Raw genomic sequence first — 11,657 nt, forward strand, 5'->3', positions numbered from 1 at the left:
ACCGTTCACCACGCGCTGGATTCATTCATGCCTCTGTGTTTCAGCCTCCTACTCGTCGGGTGGCGCCACTGTAGTCATAGGCGACTGCAGGGAAGCCGCGGTCAGAATGCCCCAAACGGCGAATTTTGAGGTTTTCCTTTAATTTCTCCGAAACTAGCCGGCATACAATCAAACCTTTTTCCATGATCATGAAAGGGAGTTAAACGAATAAATCGGTCACATCTTCAAGCCTACAAAGCTGAAGACGAAAAAGATATAGCCGGAAAGGCAAAACCTACGCTTAAAACCCGCGAGACCTGTACCTACTGAAAGTTTGGTGACGATCGGCGCAGCGGTTCTGGAGATAGGTATATCGAAAAGTCTGGAGGGGGGGGGGGCAAAAAATAGCCCCCCCCCCCCCACCAGGGCGCAGGTTAATTGTCCCTCAAAGGATGGGGCGTGTCAAAAGTGTCCCAAGGAGGAATTGGCTGCACGACCATTATTCTGACCCTCAGCGAAGCCTTGAGGCACTTTTGACGCGCCCCAACCTTTGAGGGACGATTAAGGGACTAGAGAGAGGGGAGTTACTCGTAGGTCAAAATAAAAGTAATATTCGTATTTCCCGTCCCCAAATTTATCACCTAAATGTTTTAGAGCGATTCTGAATCCGACGCTGTACCTATTCGTTGCTGTTGGTGACCCGTAGGGCTATCGGCGGACCTTATACCACCCGTGGGGGGGGGGGGAGCAAAACAGCCCCCCTGAAATCTCGGAAATTGACCGGCCGATTTTCAAAATTCAAACGGCGTTCGATATCGATGTGAACCCCCACCAGTGAACTACCATGTACCCAATTTCATTGACCTCGGTCTAACCAATGACGTCACAGTTTAGGCAAATGTCGCATTTTCACCGTTTACAGGCATTTCAAGAAATGTGTTGTGAAATCGAGTAAATTGGTATGTTATTGAAAATCATCGATGGAACTTGTTCGACAAACACATATTTTGCTATCTGAGGTCACTGATACCAATTACCAGGTCAGGTCACAAAGGCCAGGTTATACTTGACTGAGGGTCACAATATGAAAGTGATGTGTGATAGGTACATGTTTTATGGTTCATTTTACATGACAAATGCGATTATGTGGGTCAGGCAGCCTTTAGGGCCATTAAAGTTATGTTCTGGTGAAGGTCAGGTCAAATTAGGTCAAATTTCAAAGTTGATAGGTACTTTGGCATAGGTAAAATGGGTAGGTATATAGATTCGATACAGCTCTTAACGGGGAGGCTAATGGCGGTCTTTGTTTTGCGCTACTTGGTCTAGAATTGCAAAAAATTAAGCTTGAAGTTTTTCATCATCATTTTTGGACAGTATTTTCGCTATAGGTAACTTGGCCAAAAAAGAGGGATCGATCTGAAATCTGCTATGTGGATAGAAGTCGGAAGGTAGGTACTATCACATATTCCGTTTTGTTTTTCGAAATACCTACGAAAAACTTTTGGGATTTTTTCGCTATTATATCTAAAAAATACTTTTTTGATTTTGGGGGGGTCAAAATCCTAAATTTCGAAAATCCGAGATAGCAGTTTTTAGCCCTGTCAATTCTACAACTTAAATGTTTAAACGTTTTTCTGTATCTTCAAAGCTGTAGGCCTGACACTTCTTCCCACGAAGCCTTTTTTGGGTCGAAAATGGCAGAACATGACGTCACTCCGACGTCATTTGTCACCAACTTATAGCCTCTGGAAAAGTTTTTGGTCACGATGTGTAAAATTGATGTGGGGAGGGGTCCTGAAAGTTTGGTGGTGATGTCTGCAGCCGTTTAGGAGATATCTACGAGAAAGGACAGGGGGGCCATTTCGCCCCCCCCCCCTACGGAGCGCGGGTTTAATCCATATAGGCAGTCCGTTTCTAAACTATGCCTATGCTATCTTACATGCACTTGCACAAACTCCCTAAAGTTCCTTACAGGGCTAGATTCGGCTCCGATTCGACCGCCCCTCCGACTGAAATAATGGACTGGTCCGCGGTGACCGCTCGTGGCCTGCGGCGGTGGGCGGCGTCGGCTCGGCTCCGGTCACAAGTCGGCCGACCGGCGCGGCGGGGACGTCCGTGCCAGCCGCGACTCTGTGCCAACGAGGTCGTCACAATACCGGCGGAATGAGGTAACGTTTCATTTATCTGTTTTGATTTGGGTGTGCGATCAAAACAAACTCGAATACCAGAAAACGCAGTAAAAGAGTGCTTGGCTCGATCTCAGCAAGTAATTGGTTTCTACCTATACCTTCAGAAATAGTCTGAGGATTTAACTCTCGCCGGACCTATTGGTTTTCTACATATGCGCCGGCCAGGGAGGGGGGGGGGGCGGGTACGACCCCCCCCTCGCTGTTTCGCCCGGCCCTGGGTGGAGCTAGCGCGTCGCGAAAAAAACGAGCGTGTGCGCCGTTACGAGACGCAGAGATTGGTACCCAATTTTAAGGTCCTAGGTCAACCGGTGACCTCTGAGGTCAGGTCAAGTGCCTCTAGGTACGGTTCAGTTTTTGGTGAATAACTTCGCAAAAAAAAAACGGCCGCAGAGCCGCGATTTTGGCAGCAGCGTGTTCGGCTCGCTCAGGCGCGTCGAATGATATACTTTTTGTTCGGGTCAGGTCAACTTAGGGTGTTGACCTTAGGTCAAGGTCAGGTCAGCACCCCCAGGTCACGAAGCTGATCGAAAGAGGTCATGTCGCATATCATTCGATTTGGCAGGTCTTCCTGAGTCCATTGGTGGCTTTCCCGACTCGCTAGCTCAATTTGATCAAGAGTTATTGACGAAAAACTAATATGACCTTGATGACGTCATAAATGACGTCACGCAAGGTTAACATTGCAAAAGTGACGCATCTAACCTTGCAAGGAGTGCACCAAATCACGATTCTGTGTGCTTGAGATAGTTGGAGATCGTTCCCGGCGCCAGAATAGCAGTTTTCATTTTTCCCCATTGACTTATAATGGTGAGGTCACGAAAATGATCTGACCTCATATGACCTTTAGGAAAAATCCGAGATGAACAAGTTGTGAGACTTATAATGGATACCAGATCCTGCAAGTTTCATTTCCCTGTGACATCTCCTCTGGTAGTGAGGGCGTTGCGAAGTTGCGACATCTGAAGACCGTGCATAGTTTCACTTATGACGTCATAGGTCAGTGACCTGACCTGATCCAAAAATTCGATTGGTGTCGAAAGATCCGGCTGGAATGAAAGGTCAGGTATGCCAAGTTTCATCTCTCTATCGCCAGCGTGTTCGGAGCTGTCGCGAAAAACCCTAGGGGGGGGGGGGCGGCACCCACCCCCCCCCCCTCGGCCGGCGAGGGTCAACATTTCATAGACCAAGTAAAACGCCTTTTGGGCGACTAACGGAGTGAGCGAGAGGGTGCACTGCACCATACTAGCCGGTCCCTAGCGGTGTGCCAAATTTGAGCGCAATCGGCCCAGCCGTTCTCGAGATCTGAAAGCGGCACCCTGCACGTGCGCACGTGCAAAATGGGTCCCAACCGACTTTTGCACGGCACCCTTCTAACCGGTCCCTAGCAATGCTCCAAATTTCAGCGCAATCGGTTCAGCCGTTCTCGAGATCTGGAATCGACTCCTGCAATGCGCACGTTCAGCAGCACCCCATCTGTGGGTGTGGCACATGGATATGCATTGCCTAGTGGGTGCCTATGCATGTCAACTTTCAGCGCAATCGGCCCAGTAGTTACCGATATATTGCAATTGTTACAAAACTGACACCTCTTCGTTTTGAACGTGGAACGTGCATAAGGGGTCACCCAAATGCATCGGGAATAGTCCGATATTTGGTAGAGGGAATGAAGCTACCTACAAAAATTACCTCATGTAAATCGGTCAAGTGGTTGCTGAGATATAAGCCTCGCAAAAGCGTCCGCACGGCCGGCCGGCCGCTTATACTCAGAAATTTCCATCACCTAATCTACGAAAGACTACGCTCGCTTTGCTCGCTCCATAATCATTGAACAAACTGCTCAGTGTCTCCGCTGACTTGGCAAATGGAAAGTCTTAAGGCTTGGGAACGTTATTTATAGCTTCGGCTACGATGGTTGCAGAGCAACAATATTGGCACCATCCTATTTGACTCGTCGAGCCATTTCAAATGCTACTGTTGCCTGGAAAAGGTCACCGAGTGTTGGCCTAAGGTGACCTCTCGCCACGTTGGTGATCCGATCGCAACGTAGGTATCTGGGTGGGGGAGGTGTTGAATGTTGACGCCCTCCTCAGCTTCTGTGTCACGTAACTACAATTAATGGCTCGCCTGCTATTATTTATAGCAATCTGGCTTTAGTCCGGTTATTATTAAATGATCTGGGTTACCTACATTTCTGTTTAACACAGTGATCAAGCTATTTTCATACCGAAAGCTTTGTGTTTAAATATACATTTGTTATACAATACATTTGTATAAATACATTTGTAATATACATTTGTTATACATTTGTTATATGCTTAAATATACAAATGTACATTTGACCTGTTATTATTATCATTTATCCGATCTGGGTTATTATGTTTGTATTTGAAAGTTGAAACCTACAATGATGAAACTGACTCATCGAAGATAAATTTTTTAAGTCCGTACTTTGCATTGTACGTTCGTTATTTGGTAGCATGTACATATCTGAGAATTTATTTTAAAAAAGAAGAAATTGGCGCTGCACTCCGCTGCTCCGGCCGGTACTTGACTCCAGTCTCCGCCTGCTGGACAGGGGATGTGTTTCTTCCCCGCCCCCTCCCCGTCTAACAAGGCTGAAGACGTGAGTCCCCTCGTCCTACTCGGCTCCTGGGTCACGTAGCGACAGTAGGCGGCATTTGAAAGAGCGTCCAAAATCAGGACGGAAAATATGTACATCGGTCATTATTTAGGTCAGGTTACCAGGGGCCATCAAAGGTAAAATTTTGCATATTTCAACATTTAAAAAAAAACTGACACATAACTCGGCAACCAATAGTTACAGCGCCGCGAAAAATGCAACCGATTGCCCTGTTTACGCTATTTCTGTATACTGTATTTAGATTGACCTAATACAAACGGTTTAGCCTCCAGATGGCAAAAACTAAAAAAATAGCCGTTTTACGAAAACCTTTTTGCTGTAACAACTTTCGACTCGAGAGAGGTGCGACATTTGTTTTGAAAGCATATCGTGTTTCTCTTATCGAGACGCGTCTAATGAACTGCACAAATTGAAATTTTTACCAAAGGCAAGGTCATGACCTGACCGGATAAGGTCCTGTCCTATCGCTTATCAGCTTATCAGTATAGTCGACCTGAACACATCTAAAGTGCTTTCATTGCTCTAGCATGCGCCTATAAGAAGTTATTAACGAATAGCTAACAACCGTTAGACCCCGATTTGTGACCTGAGATGACCTCAGGGGTATAAGAAGGTGTTAGAGGTGCCATTTACCGGTTCATTGTGTCATGTTTACTTGTTATTAGTGTTTGAAAGTGATTGGAATGGCGTTCGTCCAAAAGAGGCGCATTTTAATTTTCTGCTATTGACCCATGTAATGGGGAGGTCACAAAATTGACCTGACCTTAGGTCACCGATATCAAAATTCCGAGATATACATTTTTCATCATAGGTAGGCAGGTACTGTTGGCCTTAGCAATCGCTGAAAGTTTCAAAGCAATCGACCACTCGGTGATTCTATGACAAACATTGAAACTTTTTATGAGGTGAGGTCACTCAAAGTGACTTGGTGACCTGACATTGAATGATCCGGATCCGAAATTTTCACATGTGTGGAAAAGATGCATGAACCGGTATGCCAAAAACCGCATGGGAATGCTCAAACACCCCCTCCCCCCCCACCAGCCCGGAGAGAGTTAAATATCATTTTGAAATTTTTACGAAAGGTCAAGGTCATGGTCTCACCGGAAAATGTCATGCTGCATAATGCATATTAATAGATCTGTTTTCATCATCTGTTCTGGCCATCCAAGGCGCTTCTATCGCTCTGGCCTGTGATTAGGGTAAGGAGAGGTAACTTCGTGAAAAAAATAGGTACAAATCTTCCTCCAGAGCCAACATTTTGCGTTGGTATGAAAAGGCTGAAGCATATCTAGCACGACCATTTCATTACACTGCACACGTTATGGTCCTTCTTAGTTTGTTTTATCGTCTGTGAATTTTTCGCAAATTGCGTTTTAAAAAAGACGTTCTTTGCTCCTAACTTCATACGTATGGTCATAACTTCGTGAATTAGGTATCTTTCAATGATATAAGCAAGCGTTTGTCTTGGGATGCCGTAAAAACGAGAAGTTTTGCTGAATTTAGCCTCTTTTAACAGCCGTCAGCGCACCTCGATGTTGTCTTCAGACCATAACGTGATTTCCCTCCTTGCCCGTGCAGCTAAGCCTAAAATCGCAGCGGGCCACGTAAAGGTAAATATCTGGCAATGGAAAGTATATATCTGTTGGGAAAGAGTATTATAAGAGTTGAGTTGAGAAAGGTACGTTAGTTTGAATTAACCCAGAAAAAGAGGAATTAACTTCGAAAAATACATTTTGGGTAACACCATATAAACCGAAGGAGGGACAACTTACCAAAAAGTCACTCCGCCTACTGCCCGAGCCCTACGGGACGAGATGGTTGACAGCGCTGCAAGTTTTCAGATTTCTGAAAAATTGCGAATCACAAAGTTGAGGATTTCACGAAGTTACCTCTCCTTACCTTAAACGCTCTCCTTATCCCTTCCAGTTACGCATTTATAATTCGGATCATTAGGCATCTGAGTTTACTTAACTTCATTCCAAAGCTACTTTGTTAATTTTGTACGAAGTAGGCGCAGTCTTCTTTCGTCCAATGATTTATAGATGTCAGCCAGCAGCTGGGGGGAGAACCACCCAAGACCTAAAGGTGACGGTATTTGCGAAAGCTAAAATCCCTGCTTGGGCTGGTTGACCTGACTCCTGACCTCAGGTCACCAAAACTATTTTTGTATTTTTTCCTAGGTCAAACGCTACAAAACCGTGTTCGTAATTTGTCTTTATCTCTAAAACTCTATTTTTGGCAGCTGTTTGAAGTTGACGTCTCTGGCACCGAAGTTTGCTGTGCATGGGTCCACAAAAATCGACCGTGACGTTTTAAAGGGAGCTTGGTCAAAAATTTTAAGTCCAGAAGATGTCATATTGAAGGGGGGAAAGGTACTGAAAGTTTCGCTTTTTTATTCCTAAGGGTTCGGGAGCTATCGCCAATATTCTCCGGGGGGGGGGGGCGAAAAACGCCCCCCGGGCAGGCGAAGGTCATGGGTCTCGCATTGCACTTTTACTGGGATTTAAGATATCGGGCATGGGCGCAAAAATGGCCCCCACAATCGACGCACCCGAAAGCCCGCGCCCCGTAGGGGGGGGGGGGCGAAACGGCCCTCCTGTCCTTTTCCGTCGATATCTCCTAAACGGCTGGAGATATCGCCACCAAACTTTCAGGACCCCTCCGGGCATCAATTTGACACATTGGGACCAAAAATGTTTCCAGAGGCTATGATAGGTTGGCCACAAATGACGTCAGAATGACGTCAAGTTCTTCCATTTTCGACCAAAAAAAGAACTTCGCGAGAAGAGCTGTCATGCCTACAGCTTCGAAGATACAGAAAAATGATCAAGACATAAAAGGTGTAGAATTAACAGGGCTACAAAATTCATCTAGGATTTTTGAAATTTTTTAGTTTTGCCCCCCAAAATCAACAATGCGATTTTTTGGATATATTAGCCAACAAATCCAAAAAGTTTTTTGAGTTTCGAAAAAACCGGAATATATGTGATAGTGCCTACCGTCTTCTATCTACATACCAAATTTCAGATCGATATCTCGTTTTTTTTTTAGGCAAGTTATAGCGAACAAACTGTTCAAAAATGATGACGTCAAATTTTCAAACTCAATTTTTGGCAATTCTAGCCCACGTAGGGCAAAACAAAGACCACCATTGGACTCCCCGCGACGAGCTGCATCGAATCGATACCCATTTTATGTAAAAATATCAACTTTGAAATTTGACCTAAAATGACCTGACCTTGACCTGACCTTCACCAAAACGTGATCTAAGCTGGCCCTAAAGGCTGCCTGACCCACATAATCGCATTTGTCATGTAAAATGGACCATAAAACATGTATCACACGACACTTTCATATTGTGACCTCCAGGTGACCCCCAGTGACCTGACCTCTGTGACCTGACCTCTGTGACCTGACCTCTGTGACCTGACCTCTGTGACCTGACCTCTGTGACCTGACCTCTGTGACCTGACCTCTGTGACCTGACCTGGTATCAGTGACCTCAGGTAGCGAAGTATGTGTTTGACGAACAATGTACCATCGATGGTTTTCAATAGCTTACCAATTTACTCGATTTCACAACACATTTCTTGAAATGCCTGTGAACGGTGAAAATCCGACATTTGACCTGACCTGTGACGTCATCGGTTTGACCTAGGTCAATGAAATTTGGTCACAAGGTAGTTCCCGGGTGGGGTTATCGAACACCGTTTGAATTTTGAAAATCGGCCGGTAAATTACCGAGATCTTAGGGGGGGGGCGAAACGCCCCCCCCCCCTACGGGTGGTAGGGTCCGCCGGTAGCCCTACGGGGCGCGTGTTTAATAAACAAACAATAAGATATCGGGACACTGTAAACAAGTCATTGACATCTGATACATTTTAGCTAATGTGGAGCTGGTGCTTCATAAACTTCGAGGAAGCAGTTGCAATTGTCTGTAGACTGTAGCGGTTGTGTCGTGACGCGTCCACTGCTGACCCCCGGCCGTGTCTGTTCTCCGACAGTGACACAGAGCCGGAGCCCAGCCGGGAGGTATCCGTGACAGACATGCGCAAGGTCATCTCCTGCCTGCTGGACGTGCTGGAGTGTCCCGTCTGCTACCAGGAGCTGTATCCGCCCATCTACCAATGCAACAACGGCCACCCGGTGTGCTCCAGCTGCCGACCGCGCGTGCGCGCCTGCCCCGTCTGCAAGGCCTGGATGTACCACGTGCGGGCGCTGGCGCTGGAGAAGATTATCCGCGAGCTGCCGCGGCCGTGCCGGTACCTGCCGGGCGGCTGCACGGAGCGGGTCAGTGCCGCCGCGCGCGCCCAACACGAGCGCTGCTGTCCACACCGACCGGCCCGCTGTGTCGAGGCGCTCGTCTCGTGCAGCTGGAAAGGGCCGCTGGTGGAGGCGCGTGCCCACCTCGCCAGCAAGCACGAGCTGTCCGAGCGGCTGCACCGCGCCATGCACGGCCGGTTCAGCTTCTCCCTGGGGTGCGTCGGCCAGGAGAAGTTCCTGGAAGACACGACCGAGTCCGTGCTGTTCCGGTGTCTGATCCGCGCCGACCGCGGCAAATTGTACTTCCTCTGTCACGCCCTGACGGCGAACGACCGGGCGGAGATGTACGCGTTTCGAGTGCTGGTGACGAACCGGTGCTCAGAGCGGCGTCTTTCCTACGAGGGACCGGTTCTCTCAGTCTTCCAGTCCGTCAGTAAAACCATCGATGCCAGCCAGGGCCTGCGTGTCGGCCGCGACTGGCTGCTGAAGGCCTGCTCCTGTCGCGCCGGACAGTTCTGTTTCGACACCACGTGGCAGCTGACCCGGCGCTCGGAACTGGCGCAGGCTGAGCGTGACCTGCGTAACATCCTGGCGGGCGCCTACCCGGAGCCGCACATCGGCAGCCACGACCGGACCGCCGGCGCCCCGCCGCCCGCGGCTCGGCAGGGGTCGCGCACAGTGACGCCGTCCCGCGGCCAGCGCGCCCCGCCCGCCGGCGCGGCGCCGACCAGGTGGCCTCCGGGCAGCGGTCGGCTCCAGCCGTCAGCAGTCCGTCAGCAGCCGCGGGCCGAGGGAGCCGCCCCCGTCAGCAGCCAGGACAGCGCCGGCGCCGGCGAACTGCCACCTACCACCGGACCGTCAGCGAGCGGAACGGAGACGGAGAGTCCCGGACGGGAGGCCACATCCTCCGACACAGGGGCGAGTGCTCCATCCAGCAACCAGGAGCGGGAGTCCAGTGTGGCAGAGGCTAGTGGCTCACCCAGGAGTCAGGGGGCGGAGCCCAGTCCTTCCAGCGACACTTTGGAGTCGGAGGCAAGTAGCCCAGCCGACAGCGAGGAACAGGGACCTGGTGGTTCCACCAAAACTGAGGATGAAGCAGTGGAAAGTGACCAAGCCAACAGCCAAGAGCGGGGAGCAATTGGTCCTTCTGCCTACACTCCTGAGGATGATGAAGAGAGTGCTTTGCCGAGAAATCCTGATCGAGAGACTGGCGCATCCGAGAGCACTATTGAAGCAAAAGATACCGTTTCGTCTGACTCTCTCGCAGATGAACCCTTACCATCTTCCGAGACGTCTAAATCGAGCGTCATGGCCCGACCACCCGGAGCCTCTGAGGTCTCTGCAGTCTGCTACGCAGCGGCCCTGGCTCGGCTGAGCTCAACTGCTCCCTGCAGTCGGAAGGACGGTGACTGTAGTAACGAGGAAGTCACCTACCAGCCGGGCGCTCAAGCTGCCGAACAGCCAGATCTCGGCGCAGAGACGGTCGTCACGTCGCCCGACTCGATGTCGAAAGACGCTGCTGCGCCAAGTTTCCCGTCAGGTACTGATTCTACTGCTGCCTCATCTCCGTCGGGTACAGTCGCCCAGACAGAGAAATCCCAGTTGGATATTGTCCCGGAGACAGCGGAATCTCAATCGGATGCCGTCTCCGTTGAAGCCTAATCGTGTCATAACCTTGAATCTCCGATTTCCATTTGTGATGTGCTAGGCTCAAGCGGGTCGGCGTGGCATATAATCCGTTCTTGGCTGAACTATATGTGAAGCACAAAAGGGAGAGGTAGAACCCGTGTCCTTGCCTAATGAACTCACTGGATGCGCCCGATCGGACTGAGTGCATGTTTATTTTACATCATTTACCTTTGTGTTTTAGCTCAAAGACGTGCATTGCAAGGAACCGTCTGTATTGGTTTTAACTTTTTGAGTTGTGCAATGTGCATTTCGTAAGGATTGTTATGCTTGGTTTGAGCTTTCACTACGCTTGCTAAATTTACTGGCTAATTATAACTCTAGTCTTATTGCATGTGAATTCCTTTATTGCCATGATTGGTATTTATTTTATTTGCATAAAAACAACCTTCGACTGCAGATTGTTTGGTTGTGTTTTTCAATGCTATACAAATGCGAAACAATACATGTCAAGCATGGAAACGTTTATCCTGAATCTGAAAATGGGAATGAATAAAAGATTGGGAAATGACTCGCCTTTTGCTGATATCGAGCGAATGTCAGACATCCAGCAAACACTCAAATATTTTGACAAGGGTGGTAAGGTCATAGATTAAATAATTCCTTGACGTGATATAAGATTACAATAACAAATAACCTTACGTCAACAACATTGAACGACTTATGGGCCATTATCTAATGAAACATCACATGAACACATCACATCACAAACAACACATAATGAAACATGACATGGACATGGTTAGCCGAAACGTCCCAACGCGACTTACCGATATTAATCCCGGGTCCGTTTCTCAGTGATTCAAATCTGCCTCCGTCCAGCTTCCGCCGACCTTACTTTTACATGCCCAATGGAGCCGCATCCCCTGCTGTCACAGGTCTCCTGCTGCCGGTAG

General features: G+C 48.5%; 1 protein-coding gene across 1 annotated transcript; it reads left to right on the plus strand.

The window, feature by feature from the left end:
- The first annotated feature begins 1,957 nt into the window (after nt 1-1,957).
- Nucleotides 1,958-11,272, plus strand: LOC122385925 (skin secretory protein xP2-like). Its single transcript, XM_043374593.1, has 2 exons — nt 1,958-2,147; nt 8,817-11,272. Exons 1-2 carry the CDS (start codon nt 2,143-2,145, stop codon nt 10,735-10,737), a joined length of 1,926 nt encoding a protein of 641 aa, XP_043230528.1. The 5' UTR covers nt 1,958-2,142; the 3' UTR covers nt 10,738-11,272.
- Nucleotides 11,273-11,657: the final 385 nt, after the last annotated feature.

Source organism: Amphibalanus amphitrite, unplaced genomic scaffold (genome assembly GCF_019059575.1).
Source record: "Amphibalanus amphitrite isolate SeventyFive unplaced genomic scaffold, NRLGWU_Aamphi_draft 000235F_arrow, whole genome shotgun sequence".
In the NCBI taxonomy this organism is placed as follows: Eukaryota; Metazoa; Arthropoda; class Thecostraca; order Balanomorpha; family Balanidae; genus Amphibalanus; species Amphibalanus amphitrite.